We start from the raw sequence: 22,341 nt of genomic DNA, 5'->3' as shown, positions 1-22,341 counted from the left end.
TTGCAATTTTTTGTGGAACACTCTGATATATATATTTTTTGGAACACTGATTTTCCAAAGAGACATTTTTTAAGAAACTATTTGAGAGACATAAATTTCTTCATTTTTTCAACAAATTTTATTTCCATTTTTACACAATTGGATTTCTCCTACACTTTTATTTATATTGTATTTCTATCACTTATACTTTTATACTGCATCTGTATTGTTGACATCTGTATTATTGACATTGTACTACGCAAATTTTGGCCATTTACATCACATCTGCTGTTTGTAAATATCTGTGCTTAAACTGCACTTTATTGACCATAATACTATGGTCTTAGACTGTTGTCGGAGCTAACGTAATATTTGTTCCAACACCACAGATATAGGTAACACTATATCCTTAAGACTTATATCTCATGGATCCATAGAGATTTTAGGAAGAATTTTAGAAGCTTTTTAATTTGTATGTATTATATTGTATTTTCATTGTATATTAACTGTAATAAATACATTCCATTTTTAACATATCCATACCTCACAGTCCTTTTAAGCTTGCCAGCGCTCTCTATATCACACAATTGTAGTCACATCCCAAGTCCACTAGGGGACTTTTGCCAGTGAGCATAAGGCTGTAAAATACTAGCGCTCGGTCTACCACACACACGTTTTAAGATTCTTCTATTTTTCTGCCTGGAACAAAATAGTACAACTCCGGTACCATTTTGATTGAAGTAAAATAACAGCTACATTTCACCACTTCTCTCTTACTACCTCCATGTTTGTTGAGAGTTGCAAGAGAATGACTGGATATGGCAGTGAGGGGAGGAGCTATATAGACAGCTCTGCTGTGGGTGTCCTCTTGCAACTTCCTGTTGGGAATGAGAATATCCCACAAGTAATGGATGATCCGTGGACTGGATACACCTTACAAGAGAAAAAAACCTCTTTACAGCCCTCAAATACAGCAGGAATCTCTGGAGCAGTAGCTGGATGCTTCTGAGGTAAATAAACTGTGCAACTGAAAATAGGCCCCACCTCACTCGATGTTATGGGGCCTAAAAAACACCACAGAGTGTTTCTTAAACTAGTGGGTTAATAAAACTTAAACAAGCCACAAAGACCCCTTAAAGTCCCTCAAAAAACGTTTTATTTGTAATTAAACCAAAACGTTTTTTCCTATTAGTGTCACCAGTAACTATGAGCCCTTTATGCAAGCTTCAATTCCTCTTTTACTGAATACAGCTTACCTTTCCCTCATGGGGATATTGCCAGCCTTTTCTAGAAATAACACAGTCTGTCTAGAAAAAAAATAGACTGAACATACCTTAATGCAGTTTAGCCTGCAAACTGTTCCCCCAACTGAAGTTTTCCTATACTCTTCAGCCCTTGTGAGAACAGCAGTGGATCTTAGTTATAAAATGCTAAGATCATCATCCTCCTTGCAGAAATCTTCATCCCTTTTCTGCCAGAGAGTAAATAGTACACACCGGTACCATTTAAAATAACAAACTTTTGCTTGAGAAAATAAAAACTAACATTTTTGTCACCACACTCTTCTTTGCCCTTCCTAGCAGTTAAGCAGGCAGAGAGAATGACTGGGGGGTGGAGCTAAGGGAGGAGCTATGTAGACAGCTCTGCTGTGGGTGCTCTCTCTGCCACTTCCTGCAGGGAAGGAGAATATCCCACAAGTATGGATGAATCCGTGGACTCGATACATCTTACAAGAGAAATAAAGCTTCTGTGGATCAAATTTGCAAGGCGGCAATATGGTCCTCTTTGCATACCTTTTCCAAATTCTACAAAATTTGATACTTTTGCCTCGGCTGAGGCTTCTTTTGAGAGAAAAGTTCTTCAAGTGGTGGTGCCTTCTGTTTAGGTCTGCCTGTCTTGTTCTCCCTTCCTTTTCATTCGGTGTCCTCTAGCTTGGGTATTGGTTCCAACTAGTAATTGGAATGTGTGGACTCGTGTGGGTCATGGACTCTCCATGCCAGAGGAAAGAAAACAAAATGTATGCTTATCTGATACATTTCTTTCTCTCTGGGCATGGAGAGTCCACGATCCCGCCCTTATTTAAATTTAATTTTGCAGTTTTTTGTGTAAATCTCAGGCACCTCTATACTCTTGTGTTCTCTTCCTTTTCCATTTCCCTTAGGCCGAATGACTGGGGGTAATGGGTAAGGGAAGTGACACTTAACAGCTTTGCTGGGGTGCCCTTTGCCTCCTCCTGCTGGCCAGGAGTTAAATATCTCACTAGTACTTGGAATGAAGTGGTGGACTCTCCATGCCCAGAAAGAAATTTTTCAGGTAAGCATAACAATTTTTTTTATTATTTTTTTTAAGATTAGGGATTTTAGATTAGGATTTTTTTTAAAGATAGTATTTTTCTTGCAAAAGAGCTCAATCACTTGCCCAACAAATGCAGTTTTCAGAGCAATCTTTAAAGTAGGTTTTAGTATAGTTTTTTAGTGGGGGCTTTTATAAGGGGACTTTAGATTTAGGATAGGGCATTTACTGCTTGAGTTGTTTTATTTTTGGTATTTTTTTTTATTTTTGGTAATGGTAATTGTCACGGATACCAGACAGCTAAGGCTACCCCCAACCCCCCCCCCCCCCTACAACCTCACCCTTGTTGTTTCTCAGTGGTTTTGGGCTCCTCAGAGCAACCACAATCTCTGGAAGCTTTTGTTTGCTTGTTTTGTGGAGAGCAGGTGTATGACCAGGAAAACCCTCCTAGGCTGGCCGGGCTTCTGGAACTCCCGGTCGGCCGCCTCACAACGGACACCCGCCTAACTCCTCTCAGGCTGGCCAGGCTCCTGGAACTCCCGGTCGGCCACAGGACACCCGCTAACTTTACCCCTGGTCACTCCAGCAGCCCTTTGCCTCAGAGCTCTGCTCTTTTGGGGATTGGTAGCCCCTAGGGAGGACAAGAGCTGTGGCAATTATCAGAGGGGAGCTCCTTTGGGTACTGGGGGTTTTGGACACCCCTAACCCCATAAATTCAACGGACTGTAACTCCGGTCCCCAGTATTGAATCATGCTGATTTTTGGACTGTGGCATCTGGGGACTGAGAGCTTTCCTGGAAGTGCCGCCGCTTCACTCCACTGGAGGGGTGGGAAAATTGTGGGATTGTCCTTTGTGTTATCAAGATGAGCTGTGTGTATAAAAGGAGTGCATGTTTTACAATAAAGTCAGTTCTTGTTTAACCTGAAGGCTAGTCTGTCTAGTTATTTGGGTTGGCTTCAGCTAAAATCACTTTCCTGGGCTACATAGCAGCCTGTTCCAGGAAGAGAAAGCATCATCAAGCAGATCTACCCAGTCTGGGTAGCTGGAGTCTGCCACAGGGTGGGACCCTGAGTACTGATGCTGTCGGGCATCAGGGGTGGCTACAGACTGTGGTCACTTGCCAGCTACATAGCTGCAGTCGGCAGGGAGGAAGCAGGACCCGTTTGGCGGAGCTACCCAGTCGGGGTAGCCGGGGTATACGTCACAGTAATGTTTTTATTTTGTCTAACTTAGGGAGTCTTAGGTTGGGGGTCTTGGAGGAGTTAGCTGTTAGGGGTTTAAGTAGTTTAGGGATAGTTTACGATGGGGTGTGTGGCAGTTAGGGGGTTAACAGGTTAGGGGGTAGTTTGAGATGGGGTATTGGCAGTTTAGGGGTTAAGTTTAATAGGGAGTTTATTGCAATATTGGGATAGGGGTATTGTCAGTATAGGGTTTAAGAAGTGTAGGGATTATTGCAGTGGGGTATTGGCAGTTTAGGGGTTATTTTTGTAAGCTGCGGTACGTTAATTTTGTTGTTTTATACATGCAAAAGGAATCCTTTATTTTACAGTAAAATGACTGTTGGCGATGCTGCCTTTAAACAATGATGTCAGCAGCTTGAAAAACATTTTGCCGGCTTTCTCAACATGCTAACAGATCCCTTTTTAATATTTCACAGCATCACTGCACTTTCGGGGCCTTAATCTTGACAGCCTTATCTCTTTTTTATGTTAAACTCGCAATTTCACGGGAATTAAGATTTTTTTTTTTCAATTGAAAAACTCTCAATCAAGAAAATGTCCCATATCCAGTCAGCTATATTATATATACTTTTTAGTTTACATGTGCTTTGTTTTCTTGGTTTGTTTGTTGAAAAGCATATGTATGTAGGTAGGCTCAGGAGCAACAACTGGGAGCTAGATGGTGACTGGTGGCTACACACATATGTCTTTTGTCATTGGCTCACAAGAGGTGATTAGCTAGCTCCCAGTAGTGCATTACTGCTTCTCTGGAGCGGACTTTAACTATGTATGTAACCCACCTGCTGGTATTAAACACATAGTTATATGCAGCAATAGTGCAATAAGGAAATGCTGTAACATGTCATTACTTTATGCACTTCTGTGCCTCTTTAATCAGTCACTTCCTTTATACCTAAATAACAAAGGACTCACTGTAGACAGAAAATTGTTAGAAAATATAACAAACGTTTTAATGATTTTATCATATAAATTACACCTGATCCAAAAAACTGACAAAATAGTAGAATAAATAGGATCTTGTAAACTATAGTGTTTAGGATGATCCATTTTCAGCAGTATAGGGGGATCTAATATAAAGGGTATGTACGATGATCCTATACACAGCAGTATACTGGGAGATCTCATATACAGGATACATAGGATGATCATATACACAGCAGTATACTGTGAAATCTTATATACAGTATATGTAGGATGATACAATATACAGCAGTATACAGAGAGATCCCATATACAGCAGGATACAGAGATCTCATGCACATCACAATACAGAGGGACCTAAACACAGCTGCTTATCACTTTATCAGTGACAGAGTTCATCATATTCAGCAGTTTGGGTCTTGCAGGCAGGTACAGGAGTGAAAGGGTTTGCAATTGTCTGTTAGGCACTATCTCCTTGTCTCTCACACAGAAACTCTTAGTTCTTCCTTTGTCTTTTTCATGGCTTCACATATCAGGTCACAGGACTTCTTGTGCTTCTGCCAGTGCTTTACCTGGCACTCCCTGTGCAGCAAAGGGGAGACATGTAAGGTAAGATGTAAACATATCTAGGCTGGCAGGGTAATCAGGTGAGGTGGCACAGGCTCATTACAGTACAGGAGAGGTTACACTAAAGGCAGCAATTATCACTTGCAGTACCTCTAATCTTACACTAGGGGCAGTAATCATCACTTGTAGTACAACTAACAGTACACTAGGGGCAGTACTTCATAAAAAATGTAAAAGTATATACTGTGCTGATAAAAATCATCTACAGATAACGATTGTGTAGTTTGTTCATTTTAAATTTAACTATCTTAATAAAATAATGGTCTTCCAAATATAGATATAGTAACATAGTCATAAGTAGATCAGATTCAGAAGACATAATATATTCAAATACATGTGGTAACAATAATCTAGGTTATTAGGCAACACAGGTGTCAACTTCCAGATTATTAAAGGGACAGTCTACTTGAAAATGTTTATTGTTTAGAAAGATAGATAATACCTTTGTTACCCATTCCCCAGTTTTGCATAACCAACACGGTTATATTAATATACTTTTTACCTCTGTGATTACCTTGTATCTAAGCCTCTGCAGACTGCCTTCTTATCTCAATTCTTTTGCAAGACCTACATTTTAGCCAGTCAGTTCTGACTCATAAATAACTCCACAGGAGTGAGCATGTTTATCTATTTAGCACAAATGAACTAGCGCTGTCTGGCTGTGAAAAACTGTCAAAATGCTCTGAGATAAGAGGCAGTCTTTAAGGGCTTAGAAATTAGCATATGAGTTTACCTATGTTTAGCTTTCAATAAAGAATACCAAGGGAACAAAGCAAATTTGATGATAAAAGTTAATTGGAAAGTTGTTTAAAATTGCTGCCCTATCTGAATCATGAACGTTTAATTTTGACTAGACTGTGCCTTTTAAGTACAAGTAAAAAAAAAAAACTGACTAACAATCAGCTCTCCCACTGACCCGTCAGTGTTTCGGCTCAGCTTTATCAAAGATGACCGAACAGAAATGGAACTTTCACAATAGTGAAGCCTTGGCGTGAGGAGCAATATTTTATTGATACCACATATGACCTCATGATGCCCAGTATACACATAGACCCACTGTACTTACTAAATAACAGAAAATAAAACCAGAGATTTTCACAAATTGTAGCCCTCAATGCAAAATGTCTGAACTCGTACATGAAAAGAAACTCAACATCACAGTGAGTAAAACTTAAATCTTGATTAGTCACTAACCTCACTCTGAGCAGCACTAACCCATAGAGCTAACACTTACTGCACTCACCTATTACAGTACCACTCACTCTGACACCGAGAGCAGCGTTTTGCAGCTTCTGACCCACATAAACCGCACTTTGGTTTATCTGGTACCAGCGTCTCCATAACATCCATATTGTATGTCTGGGCCCACCTGGTGGAAAAGAGGGAAACATAAAATTTAGGGCAGAGTATGTGACTAAATAGAGCTCACACTATATATCCTATCCTAGAAAAAGTAAAGTTGTGGTTTAGATCAAAAGGTGCCTAAAGTGTAACTTAAAAGAACATAAAAGTCAAAATAAGGTGTTTAAAGTGATGGTAAATCCTAGTGTTTTTGAAACTCTAGGATTTACCAGTGATATAAATAAAGAGGACTTTCAGTCATGAAGTATAAAAAAAAAAAATTCCTTCATTTGCCTGCAAGTTTATGCGGAGCCAATAGCCATGCTTGCCCTTTGGCATTATGCCATATGGCTAGCATGCTATTGGCTAAGAGGTGGAAACGTCACCTCATTGAGAAACTAGCGCTTTGCCATGGGTGGCCGGAGGTGCTCAGCTCGGCATAAACTCACAGGCAAATAAAGGTACTTTCATCATGAAATTTTTTTATACTTCATGAATGAAAGTCCCCTTTATTTAAAGCACTGAAAAGTCATATCCACCAATAAAGTTGTGGGAGTTGTCCCAACATTTTTTTTTTAAATATATTTATTGTACAAAGCCAAAAATAATAAACCATTAATAAAACAAAACATTTTGCGTCACACGCAGGACAATCATGTATATACAAAATAACAATATCAGCATAAACAGAAAAGAAAAAGCACATAGAGCAATTAAATAACCACCGATGCTAAGCAGTAAACATATCTTAAAGTAAAGCATACATGTTTTCATCCTCAGTCCTGGGAATGATTTATGTGACTAAATGAAGCCTGAAAAGAGTGGCTATTTTTTCTACGGGTTCAAGGGTGTGAACCCGAATCAAAACAAAAATAAACAGGAACCAATCAAGACAACACAAAACAACACAACAATGCACCAAATAAAAAAAGACGGAAAGAGGGAAGAAGGAAAAAAAAAGAAAGAAAAAAAGGGGGGGGGGAGGGTGGCAGAGCAAGGTCCGCTAGTTATGGGAACTATACCCCTACAAGGAGTACACTACGTTTAACCTAATAGGTATCTCTATATATAAACACCATACAAAAGTTGCACCCTACTACGTGTGACTTAGAACCTGCTCCAATCAGCTCATATCTGGATGCATTGAAACACTCGCCCCAGTCCTCACAAAAAACATAATTTATGCTTACCTGATAAATTTATTTCTCTTGTGGTGTATCCAGTCCATGGATCATCCATTACTTGTGGGATATTCTCATTCCCAACAGGAAGTTGCAAGAGGACACCCACAGCAGAGCTCTCTATATAGCTCCTCCCCTCACTGCCATATCCAGTCATTCTCTTGCAACTCTCAACAAGCATGGAGGTAGTAAGAGATAAGTGGTGAAATGTAGATGTTATTTTGCTTCAATCAAGAGTTTATTATTTTTAAATAGTACCGGAGTTGTGCTATTTTGTTCCAGGCAGGAAAAAAGAAGAATCTGCCTGGGATTTCTATGATCTTAGCAGGTTGTAACTAAGATCCATTGCTGTTCTCACACATGACTGAAGAGAGAGATAACTTCAGGGGGGGAATGGCGTGCAGGTTATCCTGCTATGAGGTATGTGCAGTTAATATTTTTCTAGAAGATGTGAAGGCTAGAAAATGCTGCTGATACCAAATTTATGTAAGGTAAGCCTGAATACAAGGTAAGCCTGAAGCAAAAGTATCAAATTTGTAGAATTTTGAAAAAGTATGAAGCGAAGACCAAGTCGCCGCCTTGCAAATCTGTTCAACAGAAGCCTCATTTTTAAAGGCCCATGTGGAAACCACAGCTCTAGTAGATTGAGCTGTAATCCTTTCTGGAGGCTGCTGGCCAGCAGTCTCATAGGCTAAGCGGATTATGCTTCTTAGCCAAAAAGAAAGAGAGGTTGCCAAAGCCTTTTGACCTCTCCTCTGTCCAGAGTAGACAACAAACAAAGCAGATGTTTGACGAAAATCTTTAGTACCTTGTAAGTAAAACTTTAAAGCACGAACCACGTCCAGATTGTGTAATAGATGCACCTTCTTTGAAGAAGGATTAGGACACAAAGACGGAACAACAATCTCTTGATTGATATTCTTATTAGATACCACCTTAGGTAAAAACCCAGGTTTGGTACGCAGAACTACCTTATCTGCATGGAAGATCAGAAAAGGAGTATCACATTGTAAGGCAGATTACTCGGAAACTCTACGAGCCGAGGAAATAGCTACCAAAAATAGAACTTTCCAAGATAAAAGTTTGATATCTATGGAATGAAGAGGTTCAAACGGAACCCCCTGAAGAACTTTAAGAACCAAATTTAAGCTCCAAGGTGGAGCAACAGGTTTAAACACAGGCTTGATTCTAACTAAAGACTGACAAAATGCCTGAACGTCTGGGACATCCGCCAGACGCTTGTGCAAAAGAATAGATAGCGCAGAAATCTGTCCCTTTAAGGAACTAGCTGACAATCCTTTCTCCAATCCTTCTTGGAGAAAAGATAATATCCTGGGAATCCTGACCTTACTCCATGAGTAGCCCTTAGATTCACACCAATAAGGATATTTACGCCATATTTTATGATATTTTCCTGGTGACAGGCTTCCGTGCCTGAATTAAGGTATCAATGACTGACTCGGAGAAACCACGCTTTGATAAAATCAAGCGTTCAATCTCCAGGCAGTCAGCCTCAGAGAAATTAGATTTGGATGGTTGAAAGGACCTTGAAGTAGAAGCTCCTGTCTCAGCGGCAGAGTCCATGATGGAAAGGATAACATGTCCACCAGATCTGCATACCAAGTCCTGCGTGGCCACGCAGGCGCTATCAAGATCACCGATGCTCTCTCCTGCTTGATTTTGGCAATCAGACGAGGGAGCAGAGGAAATGGTGGAAACACATAAGCCAGGTTGAAGGACCAAGGCGCTGCTAGAGCATCTATCAGCGTTGCCTTGGGGTCCCTGGACCTGGATCTTTAACAAGGAAGCTTGGCGTTCTGGCGAGACGCCATGAGATCCAGTTCTGGTTCGCCCCAACGAAGAACCAATTGTGCAAACACCTCCGGATGGAGTTCCCACTCCCCCGGATGAAAAGTCTGTCGACTTAGAAAATCCGCCTCCCAGTTCTCTACACCTGGGATATGGATAGCTGATAGGTGGCAAGAGTGAATCTCTGCCCAGCAAATTATCTTTGAGACTTCTAACATCGCTAGGGAACTCCTTGTTCCCCCTTGATGGTTGATGTAAGCCACAGTCATGATGTTGTCCGACTGAAATCTGATGAACCTCATTGTCGCTAGATGAGGCCAAGCCTGAAGAGCATTGAATATTGCTCTTAGTTCCAGAATGTTTATTAGAAGGAGTGACTCCTCCTGAGTCCACGATCCCTGAGCCTTCAGGGAGTTCCAGACTGAATCCCCACCTAGAAGGCTGGCATCTGTTGTTACAATTGTCCAATCTGGCCTGCGAAAGGTCATACCTTTGGACAGATGGACCCGAGATAGCCACCAGAGAAGAGAATCCCTGGTCTCTTGGTCCAGATTCAGTAAAGGGGACAAATCTGTGTAATCCCTGTGATGAGAGCAGGATGTGATGTCACTAGCATGTGGGCGGGGCTTAGGTCCGGTGTCTGTGTCGCAGTTAGTTTAGTACAATCAACCTGTCTGGATGTGTATTGCTATGCTCTGTAATAAAATAGAGTTGTACCATCATTGCTGTGTCCTGCATATGTCCTGCATCTCATGACATGGTGTCAGAAGTTCTGGACTGCGCTTCTGTTTCTGATCGATTGCAATGTCAAAGTTTACCCCACCTGAGCCTTTTGACTTTTCTCAGCCTGCAGCTTGGCCCACATGGCGTCAGCGGTTTCAGCGCTTCAGGATTGCATCCAAACTGAACAAGGAGAGTGGTGAAGTACAAGTTAATTCTCTTTTATATTCTATGGGGAAAGATGTAGAGCCAGTGTTCAATGCTTTTACTTTCCAAGAAGGGGAATAAGTTAACTTTGATATAGTTATGGATAAACTCAGTGCCCACTTTGTGCCCAAAAGAAATGTGATTCATGAGAGAGCTTGTTTTCACAAACGTAATCAGCGTGTGGGAGAATCTGTGGAGTCATTTGTGCGCAGCCTGTATGAATTAGCTGAATTCTGTGAGTTTGGTGTTGCTAAAGAAGAGCAAATCAGAGACAGAATAGTTATTGGAATTGCAGATGCTGAAGTCTCCCTGAAGCTGCAGTTAGAGCCTGATTTAACGTTAGACGGGGCTATTAGGATGGCCCGCCAGAGTGAACTGGTGAAAAAGCAAAGTGCTGATCTGAGGTCTGAGAGTATTGTGGATGAAGTGCAACAGTCTAGGAAAATTACTAGTGAAAGGCACAGTGTGAGCGGTAGATCTAAAGTACTGGAAAGGCCTAGAAGTGGATGGGCGCAACATGGCCGATGCACACGGTGCTACCGGGCTCATGATCAGAGTGCTATATGCCCGGCCAGAGATAAAAGATGCAGAAAATGTAACAGAATAGGCCATTTTGAAGTGGTGTGTAAAACTGAATACATTAAGGAGATGCAGGTGGACAGTGACCAGGAGGGTCAGGAAGTGTCTTTTGTGGGGTCTGTTGTGGAACGGACAAGCTCAGAGGAAGATTGGAAAGTTACTTTTACTGTAATGGGAGCCAAAGTTGATTTTAAGATTGACACAGGAGCAGATATCACTGTAATGTCTTTTGCTGAATTTATGAAACTGCCTCGACAGCCCCAGCTGGCGAAGGTTACTACAAATGTTCATAGTCCTGGTGGCCGCATTGATTGTGTGGGGAAATTTCTTGCCAGCTGTGAGTACAAAGGAAGTTCACCATGTGGGTGCATGTGATCCGAGGTCAGTGTGTTAACAGTTTATTGAGCAGAAAAGCAGCCTGTGACTTGGGCCTCGTGGCCAGAGTGAATGAGATCTCTGAAGATATGTTTGGCGAGTTGGGCCTACTGAGCTGCAAACCTGTCCGTATAGCACTTAAAAGTGACGCAGTCCCGTACAGTATTTCTACTCCTCGTAGAATTCCGTTCCCGCTCATGCCTCAAGTGGAGAAAGAGCTCATGCGCATGAAATCTATGGGGGTTATTGAAGAGGTTGTTGAAGCAACTGATTGGTGTGCCCCCATTGTTCCAGTTGCAAAGAAAAACGGAAAGGTGCGCATCTGTGTGGACCTGAAAAGGTTGAATGAGGCAGTGAAGAGGGAGAGGTTTGTGCTGCCGACATTGGAAGATATAGCCCCGAAGTTGGCTGGGGCGAAGTTCTTTTCCACATTAGACGCTTCTAGCGGCTTTTGGCAGATCCCCCTGGATCCAAAGTGCCGCAAACTGACTACCTTTATCACTCCGGTAGGTCGGTTCTGCTTCTGCAGACTTCCCTTTGGGATATCCTCCGCTCCTGAGATCTTTCAGAGGGAAATGAGTTCTCTCCTGAGTGGCCACGTGGGCACAGCAGTTGTCATGGACGACATTCTAGTGTATGGGTCTACAGTGGAGGAGCATGATCAGCGTTTGAGTTGTGTGCTGCAGGCTATCAAAGAGTCTGGGCTGAAGCTGAATAAAGAAAAATGTCATTTTAGGAAAACTGAATTATGCTACTTTGGGCATATCATCAACGGGGATGGCATCAAGCCGGACCCCGAGAAAATTCGGGCTATCGAACAGATGAAAAGCCCTTCTGATGTACATGAGCTGAGACAGATATTGGGCCTTGTAAATTACGTGGGCAAGTTTCTTCCAGATTTATCTACAGTTTTGCACCCTATCACAGAGTTGCTTAAGAAAGATGTTGCCTGGGTCTGGGGACCCTCACAAGAAAAAGCGTTCCTGCATGCTAAGTCCCTGCTGGGGTCTGCCCCAGTGCTGGGGTTCTACGACCCTTCAAAAAAGACTGTGGTTAGTGCTGATGCAAGCAGTTATGGGTTGGGGGCTGCACTCCTGCAGCTGAATGACAACAAACTACAGCCCATCGCCTACTGTTCCCGCACACTGACGGCTGCGGAGTCAAAATACGCTCAAATTGAGAAAGAGTGCCTGGCTGCAGTTTGGGCCTGTGAGCGCTTTCAGCCTTATCTAGTGGGTTTGGAGAAATTTAGTCTGGAAACTGACCACAAACCGCTAGTCCCTCTTATCAATTCTTATGACATCGACAAAACACCCTTGAGATGCCAGAGACTTTTAATGAGACTGCTCAGGTTCAATGTTCAGGCAGTGCATGTGCCGGGGAAGCAGCTGGTTGTGGCGGATACACTGTCCAGGCTCCCGCTGGCTGCTGCTGAAGAATCCTCCACAGAGTCGGATGTAAAAGTGTATGTTGATTCAGTTCTGGCCTCTAAGTCCATTTCTTCAAGGAAACTGGAAGAGATAAAGAAAGAGACATATTTAGACACAGATCTGCAAGAAGTTATAAGGTACATAAGAGATGGCTGGCCCGAGAGCCGGGCAGCCTGGATGTCTTTAAATGCTTACCAGCCAGAGAGGTCGCAGCTCACGGAGCTGGAGGGGTTGGTGCTGTTCCAAGACCGTATTGTAATTCCTGTCAGCATGAGGAAGGAGATGTTAAACAGGATTCACGATGGCCACTTAGGCATTACAAAGTGCAGAGAAAGAGCAGCTACAGCTGTGTGGTGGCCTGGGATCAGCTCCGACATTGCAAATCATGTGTCTAAATGTGCCTTTTGCCGGGAACGCCGGCCTACTCAGAGAAGGGAGCCCTTAATGTCTACTCCGCTGCCTGCGGGGCCGTGGCAGAAAATAGCTGCTGATTTGTGCGAACTGCACGGGAAAAAGTTTCTTGTTGTTATCGACTACTATTCCAGGTATTTGGAAATAGCACCCCTGAATGATATCACAAGTCAGGCCATTATCATTCGCCTGAAGAGCTTGTTCGCCCGCTGGGGCATTCCAATGGAGCTGGTGAGTGATAATGGCATGCAGTTCGCTTCTACAGAGTTCAGTGCTTTCAGCAGGGAATATGATTTTGTACATTCCACGTCAAGTCCACATTATCCGCAGGCCAACGGAATGGCTGAAAGGGCAGTTCAAACAACAAAATTCATTCTAAAGCAATCTGAACCGTACCTAGCCCTCTTGTCATACAGGGCGACGCCCATTCAAGCCACCGGGTTTAGCCCGGCACAGCTGATGCTAGGATGCCAGATTCGCACCACTTTACCCTCAGTGGGTGTCTTCAAGCCGCCTGGCCCTGTTCCTCGGGACGAAGTCCTTAGGAGGGATGAAGAGGCCAAAAAGGGTTATCGTTTCTTCTACGACAGGAGACATTCTGTCAGGCCTTTACAGGAACTGAAAGCGGGCCAAAGTGTCAGAATTAAACTGGATGATGAGAAGAAATGGAAGACGCCTGCTACGGTAGTGGGCCGCTCTCCAGAACCAAGGTCTTACACAGTCCTTACAGAGGGAGGGACGGTTACACGCCGTAACCGAAGACATCTTCAGCCTGTACCTGAGAGTCTGGAACCGGATACCTCAGTAGCACCGCCGGTGGGATCCCCTGTTCTAAGAGAGGTGCCTTCCCCTCAGCAAGATCATAGCGGGGATATATCTTTGCCTCCAGCAGACTCTTGTTCACCATCTTCTGTATCAGAGGACAGTTCATGCAAAGTTACATCAAGCGGAAGAGTGGTGAGGCTTCCGGCCCGATACAGGGACTGACTTTAGCTAGAACAGTGACCGGAAGTATGGGCAGAATAATCCCATGGTCACTGTGGACTAGGGTAGTCTACCCCGATGTCCAAGTCAGGATGTAATTTATTTGTTCATGTTTTCTAATCTATCTGTTTTTATAATGTTCTAAAACAAAATGTTGTTGTATACCCTGTTGGTGTACCTTGTTATTTAATATATGCGAATGTATGCTTTGCCTTTGAAAAAGGGGAAGATGTGATGAGAGCAGGATGTGATGTCACTAGCATGTGGGCGGGGCTTAGGTCCGGTGTCTGTGTCGCAGTTAGTTTAGTACAATCAACCTGTCTGGATGTGTATTGCTATGCTCTGTAATAAAATAGAGTTGTACCATCATTGCTGTGTCCTGCATATGTCCTGCATCTCATGACAATCCCCATTCCACTGACTGAGCATGCATAGTTGCAGCGGTCTGAGATGTAGGCGTGCAAATGGCACTATGTCCATTGCCGCTACCATTAAGCCGATTACTTCCATGCACTGAGCCACCGAAGGGCAAGGAATGGAATAAAGAACACGGTAGGAATTTAGAAGTTTTGATAACCTGGACTCCGTCAGGTAAATTTTCATTTCTACAGAATCTATCAGAGTCCCTAGGAAGGAAACTCTTGTGAGGGGGGATAGAGAACTCTTTTTCTCGTTCACCTTCCACCCATGCGACCTCAGAAATGCCAACACTATGTCCGTATGAGACTTGGCAATTTGGAAGTTTGACGCCTGAATCAGGATGTCGTCTAAATAAGGTGCCACTGCTATGCCCCATGGTCTTAGGACCGCCAGAAGCGACCCCAGAACCTTCGTAAAAATTATTGGGGCTGTAGCTAACCCAAAGGGAAGAGCTACAAACTGGTAGTGCCTGTCTAGGAAGGCAAACCTGAGAAACCGATGATGATCTTTGTGTATCGGAATGTGCAGATAAGCATCCTTTAAATCCACTGTAGTCATGTATTGACCCTCCTGGATCATAGGTAGGATGGTACGAATAGTCTCCATCTTGAATGATGGAACTCTGAGGAATTTGTTTAAGATCTTTAGATCCAAAATTGGTCTGAAGGTTCCCTCTTTTTTGGGAACCACAAACAGATTTGAGTAAAATCCCTGTCCCTGTTCTTCCTTTGGGACTGGATGGATCACTCCCATAACTAGGAGGTCTTGTACACAGTGTAAGAATGCCTCTCTCTTTATCTGGTTTGCAGATAATGGTGAAAGGTGAAATCTCCCTTTTGGGGGGGAAGCCTTGAAGTCTAGAAGATATCCCTGGGATATAATTTCCAACGCCCAGGGATCCTGGACATCTCTTGCCCACGCCTGGGCGAAGAGCGAAAGTCTGCCCCCTACTAGATCCGTTACCGGATAGGGGGCCGTTCCTTCATGCTATCTTAGAGGCAGCAGCAGGCTTTTTGGCCTGGTTACCCTTGTTCCAGGTCTGGTTAGGTCTCCAGACCGTCTTGGACGGAGCAAAAGTTCCCTCTTGTTTTGCATTAGAGGAAATTGATGCCGCACTTGCCTTGAAGTTTCGAAAGGCACGAAAATTAGACTGTTTGGCCCTTGGTTTGGACCTATCCTGAGGAAGGGCATGACCTTTTCCTCCAGTGATATCAGCAATAATCTCCTTCAAACCAGGCCCGAATAGGGTCTGCCCCTTGAAGGGAATGTTAAGCAGCTTCGATTTTGAAGTAACGTCAGCTGACCATGATTTAAGCCATAGCGCTCTGCGCGCCTGGATAGCAAAACCAGAATTCTTAGCTGTTAGTTTAGTCAAATGAACAATGGCATCAGAAACAAAAGAATTGGCTAGCTTAAGTGCTCTAAGCTTGTCAAGTATGTCATCCGATGGAGTCGCTACCTGTAAAGCCTCTTCCAGAGACTCAAACCAGAACGCCGCAGCAGCAGTGACAGGCGCAATGCATGCAAGGGGCTGTAGGATAAAACCTTGTTGAATAAACATTTTCTTAAGGTAACCTCTAACTTTTCATCCATTGGATCTAAGAAAGCACAACTGTCCTCAACAGGGATAGTAGTACGCTTTGCTATAGTAGAAACTGCTCCCTCCACCTTAGGAACTGTCTGCCATATGTTCCTTGTGGTGGCGTCTATTGGAAACATTTTTCTAAAAACAGGAGGGGGAGAGAACGGCACACCTGGTCTATCCCATTCCTTAGTAATAATTTCTGTAAACCTTTTAGGTATTGGAAAAACATCAGTACACACCGGCACTGCATAGTATTTATCCAGTCTACACAATTTCTCTGGCACTGCAATTGTATCACAGTCATTCAGAGCAGCTAAAACCTCCCTGAGTAACATGCGGAGGTGTTCAAGGTTAAATGTAAATGTAGAAATATCAGAATCAGGTTGCATCATCTTCCCTGAGTCAGAAATATCACCCACAGAAAGAAGCTCTCCTTCTTCAGCTTCTGCATATTGTGAAGCAGTATCAGACATAGTTCTTAAAGCGTCAGTATGCTCTGTATTTCGTCTAACTCCAGAGCTATCTTGCTTTCCTCTAAATACAGGTAGTCTGGCTAATACCGCTGACAGTGTATTATCCATGACTGCCGCCATGTCTTGTAAAGTAAACGCTATGGGTGCCCTGGATGTACTTGGCGCCATTTGAGCGTGAGTCCCTTGAGCGGGAGTCAAAGGATCAGACACGTGGGGAGAGTTAGTCGGCATAACTTCCCCCTCGTCAGATTCCTCTGGTGATAAATTTTTTAAAGACAGAATATGATCTTTATTGCTTAAAGTGAAATCAGTACATTTGGTACACATTCTAAGAGGGGGTTCCACCATGGCTTTTAAACATAATGAACAAGGAGTTTCCTCTATGTCAGACATGTTTATACAGACTAGCAATCAGACTAGCAAGCTTGGAAAACACTTTAAATCAAGTTAACAAGCAAATATAAAAAACGGTACTGTGCCTTTAAGAGAAACAAATTTTGTCAGAATTTGAAAAACAGTGAAAAAAGGCAGTAAATCAAACAAAATTTTTACTGTGTGTATAATAATCTAACAGAGCATTGCACCCACTTGCAAATGGATGATTAACCCCTTAGTTCAAAAACCGGATCAAAAAAATGATATAGACGTTTTTTAACATTCACACCAAACTGCCACAGCCTTGCTGTGGGCCTACCTTCCCCAACAAATGATTTTGGAAGCATAAGAGCCCTTTAGAGATGCCCTGTAGCATTCAGGGAACTCCTGGATGTCTCAGTCTGTAATAGTTAATGCACAAAAAAGCACTAAACTAGGCCCCTCCCACTCATAGTAACACAGTGGAAAGCCTCAGGAAACTGTTTCTAGGCAAATTTAAGCCAGCCATATGGAAAAAAACTAGGCCCCAATAAAGTTTTATCACCAAAGTATATATAAAAACGTTTAAACATGCCAGCAAACGTTTTATATTGTAAATATAAAAGAGTATTACCTCAGAAAGTAAGCATGATACCAGTCGCTATTAAATCACTGTATTCAGGCTTACCTTACATAAATTTGGCATCAGCAGCATTTTCTAGCCTTCACATCTTCTAGAAAAATATTAACTGCACATACCTCATAGCAGGATAACCTGCACGCCATTCCCCCGCTGAAGTTATCTCTCTCTTCATGTGTGAGAACAGCAATGGATCTTAGTTACAACCTGCTAAGATCATAGAAATCCCAGGCAGATTCTTCTTTTTCCTGCCTGGAACAAAATAGCACAACTCCGGTACTATTTAAAAATAATAAACTCTTGATTGAAGCAAAATAACAGCTACATTTCACCACTTATCTCTTACTACCTCCATGCTTGTTGAGAGTTGCAAGAGAATGACTGGATATGGCAGTGAGGGGAGGAGCTATATATAGAGAGCTCTGCTGTGGGTGTCCTCTTGCAACTTCCTGTTGGGAATGAGAATATCCCACATGTAATGGATGATCCGTGGACTGGATACACCTTACAAGAGAAATAGTGCAGTGTTCACTAAAAACAGGAGACTTTTCAGATCCTCTAAAAGAAGCTGTGGTAAAACAACTCCTAAAGAAACCTTTATTAGACCCAGACTGCATGACTAATTACAGACCAGTATCCAACCTCCCATTTCTGGGGAAAATAATTGAAAAAGTAGTGTCAACTCAACTGGAAGCCCATCTATCACGCCTAAACATATTCGATCCTTTCCAGTCAGGCTTCAGATGCCGCCACAGCACTGAAACAGCGCTAGTCCGAGTGCTAAATGATCTCCTCATGGCAAGAGACAAAGGTGATTACTCCATTCTAATCCTCCTGGATCTCTCAGCTGCATTTGACACCATTGACCATAGGATTCTAATAGAGCGCTTGCAATACATCTGTGGTCTAGGAGGCACAGTCCTTAACTGGTTTAAATCTTTCCTCGCTGGTAGATCACAGAGAGTAATATCAGGATCAAGCTCATCAGCACCAACAGAACTGGCCTGCGGAGTTCCACAAGGATCTATCCTGTCTCCCATGCTATTCGCAATTTACTTACTACCACTGAGGGACATCATTAACCGACATGGCCTAAGGTATCATTGTTACGCTGATGATACACAACTCTACTTCTCCTTTGCTCCAGATACTACAGACCCAGCATGCCGCATAAACAGTTGCTTAACAGACCTCATAGAATGGATGAATGCTAGCTGTCACAAAGTTAACCCGGACAAAACAGAGTTACTCTTGGTGAGGGGACCCCGGGCATCAAAAATATCCCACGATCACCCAACTGGCCTGGAGCTTGGAGGCTCTGAACTCGTTAGTTCAGCAAAAGTATGAAACCTCGGAGTGCTGATTGACGCTGGACTATCTTTTAAAAAGCAGATTTCCTCCGTAATAAAATCTGCCTACTTTCATCTGAAAAACATAGCCAGGATACAACACTTAATTCCACCGGATGATATGCCAACATTAATCCATGCATTTGTATCCTCTAGGCTAGATTACTGCAATGCACTTTACTTGGGCCTCCCAAAAAAGAACTCCATCACCTTCAGACAGTACAAAATGCAGCAGCCAGACTATTGACCAATCAAACTCGCTCCTGCCACATAACACCTGTTCTCCACTCCCTGCATTGGCTTCCAATTAAATGGCGAACATATTTTAAAATTCGCCTGCTGACCTTCAAAGCCTTAAACAACCAAGGCCCACAGTACCTGAAAGAGCTCCTGACACCCTACATCCCATCCCGTTCACTTAGGTCAGCCAACACATCCCTTCTCTCAGTGCCAAGAATAAGGACAAACTCAGGCTCCAGAGCATTCTGCCACGCTGCCCCTACTTTCTGGAACTCTTTACCGTGCCCAATCAGAGAGGCACCGTCCTTACAGACTTTTAAAAAAAAGCTAAAGACACACCTCTTTAATCAGGCATTCAGTCCGCTTATCTAACGTTCAGAAACTCCTAACTTTTATGTCTTTTGTTGGTATATTTGTAAAGTGCTTTGAGTCTCACAGGGAGAAAAGCGCTATATAAATCGCAAATTATTATTATTATAATTCCTAATACAAGTGTGGGGTAATACATCTAATATCACCAATTCAGCGAAGCAAATAGAGGAGACAAATGGAGACAAAATCTGCTTCTGTAGTAAGATAGAATAAGAATTATAGGGGCCCAACCAGTCAGAAACTTTTTAATTCTTTTTTCAATAACATGCTGTAAATGGAAAGATTCATATATGATTTGCGCTTGAATTCCCTTTAATATTAGTGCCAGACTAGGAGTGCATTTAGCAGTCCAATTTTTGAATATGTGATATCTGACTATAAGTATAATGGTGTTTACAATTCGAATATAAGAACTAGCACTAGGGTTAATTGTCCCAACTAGTTACTAAGCAATTAATCCATGCAACATGTACTTCATTTTAGTTTCATGCATGTCATTTTTAAACAACTTTCCAATTTACTTCCATTATCAAAAATAATATGTTTATATGCACACTTTCTGAGGCACCAACTCCTACTAAGCATGTGAAAGAATTTACAGTCCATACTTATATGAGTTTCTTTTTTTTAAATAGTTTATTTATGACAAAGACAGAGAAAATATTTCTACAATATTAATTGTCCAATGTAACAAACATGTGACACAATAGAACAAGGTGAAAAAATACGTGCATAGTTAGTTAACAACAATTTTTTCAAATATGTAGATGAATAAATAAGTAAATAAATAATTAAACTGCCCGCACATCAATAAAAATCATAAAAGACCTTAAAGTCGGGCACGTATGTGTATGTAAAAAGTGCCTAAGGTAAATACCTAACTCTTGTCCGTGGACTCATTCTTACGTCTTTGTTGTTTTCTTCTTTAACTCCCAACCCCCTACACACAACTATAACAATCAGACGACAAGACAAAACCAGACAAGACAAAAACAAGACGAAACAAAACAACTAAAGAAAAAAGGAAAAGACTAAAGCGAGAGAAGCAAAAAAAAAAAAAAAAAAAAAAAAAAAAAAAAAAAAAGGAGCCCGTCTCTCTCCTCGCGTCCCCTTCCCCCCCCCCCCCTCCTCCGATAGGTACTCAGTCACTGGTCTCCACCCACTCTCCGGGGAAATGACCTGCCAAGATGTTCATCTGGACAAATTCCGAGTTTCTAAATGGCTTAATAAGCTTTTTTTGCTGTGGTAGAGGCAGGGATCTTACAAAAATCTCCCATTTTTTAAAGAATCCCGCTAGATATTTCTCTTGTGGGTATGGTATGTTAAACTGCTCTGCAATAAATTGGCTACACAGGGCCGTTATAAATTGAGCCATTGTAGGTGCAGCGGATGCTTTCCATGATTTGAAAATTAAGTTACGTGCTGTTAATATAATAGTATTTATAAGGCTATAGTTCTTAATTCTTCCCTGAAATCTTACCAGAAAGAACACTTCTATTGGAGTTATTTTATGGCCCAATTTCAGGACCACCATCATCCAAAATGTGATTTTTCCCCAGTATTGGCTTACTTTAGGGAAGCTCCATAAACAGTGGAATATGTCCGCACCTACAGATGAGCATCTAGAACAGGTTACACTTGTTTTGTACCATTTAGATAGAACCTCAGGAGTAAGATATCTCTGCAAACCAATTTTTATCTGTGATTCCCTCCATGATGTCGGGACCCAGCTCTGTTGTATTATTTTAAAACTCCCTACAATAGTCTGCTCGTTTATATCCGGGAATTGATTACTCCACCTAGTAACCATTTCACTCACTTGTAAGTTGGACACTTTCTGGTTTAAAAATAGGTACAAGGGGGAAACAGCGTATTTACCTGCCGCATAAGCGGAGATCAGAGTCTGCAGCTTGCCCATGGACCAGTTATTCCCATATTTCGTACGAAGCTCCAGGAGAAAGTGTCTAACTTGGAGGTAGGCGTAAAACTCACGCGCTCCTAGATCAAATTTCGTTGCAATTTCTTGAAATAATAGTGGGTGACCCCCTATATCTTGTATTTGCCATACTGTTTGGAGACCCTTAGACTCCCAATCCTTAAATATCTGATTGGAGAGACCGGGACCAAACTCAGGGTTACCAACTATAGGTAAATATTGCGAAACATAAGGTGAGTTACCCACTTCAGAGCATAGCTTTTGCCAAGCCCCGATGACATTCTTAAATGTACCTAAGTAAAATATATTAAATGGAATTGAAGTAAGTGGACAATGCAGCAGAGCCTTCAACTGAAAGGGAGCCACGATCTTAGATTCCCAGATAAACGAGATTTGCTCCTTCCCTGTTAACCAGTCTAGTGCAAATCTAGCTAAGATAGCCAAGTTGTATGTCTGGATATTAGGGAGTGCCAAACCGGCTGATACTTTAGAGTTCATTAACCTATGGGAGGCAATCCTCAGTCTCTTGCCGTTCCACAAAAATTTGGAGCAGGCCTTATTGAATATGGTGATATCTTTCTTGTGCAAAAACCATGGAATATTTTGCAAAATATAAAGAAGCTTTGGGAAGATGACGGATTTAATTAGGGTCACTCTAGCAGATAGAGATATCGGGAGCATGGCCCAGTCCTCAAGCTTTTTTTTACAGGCCTCCATCACCGTCCTATGATTTAACCTATACCAGTCCTCCGAATTGTTGGATAATCGTAAGCCAAGATAGGTGATCTGGGAAACTTCTTGAAAAGGGTGGAAAATGTCCAGTTCGGGTTTCTTGCAAAGCCACATTAATTCCGATTTAGACATAATGATCTTA

General features: G+C 42.3%; 1 protein-coding gene across 1 annotated transcript in view; it reads right to left on the bottom strand.

Annotated features, from left to right (window-relative positions):
• Positions 1-4,438: 4,438 nt before the first annotated feature.
• The window catches only part of ZMYND10 (zinc finger MYND-type containing 10), a 105,224-nt gene continuing 87,321 nt past the window's right edge, over positions 4,439-22,341 (bottom strand). The window contains exons 11-12 of the mRNA XM_053689001.1: positions 6,305-6,430; positions 4,439-5,016 (exon numbers count right to left, since the gene is read on the bottom strand). Of these exons, the coding sequence (XP_053544976.1) occupies positions 4,917-5,016; positions 6,305-6,430 (226 nt within the window). The 3' untranslated portion in view covers positions 4,439-4,916. The remainder of the gene's footprint in view (positions 5,017-6,304; positions 6,431-22,341) is intronic.

The sequence above is a fragment of the Bombina bombina genome, chromosome 7, assembly GCF_027579735.1.
Source record: "Bombina bombina isolate aBomBom1 chromosome 7, aBomBom1.pri, whole genome shotgun sequence".
NCBI lineage: Eukaryota > Metazoa > Chordata > Amphibia > Anura > Bombinatoridae > Bombina > Bombina bombina.
Note: the sequence above shows the minus strand (reverse complement) of the source record. Positions and strands in the feature narration are given on the sequence as shown.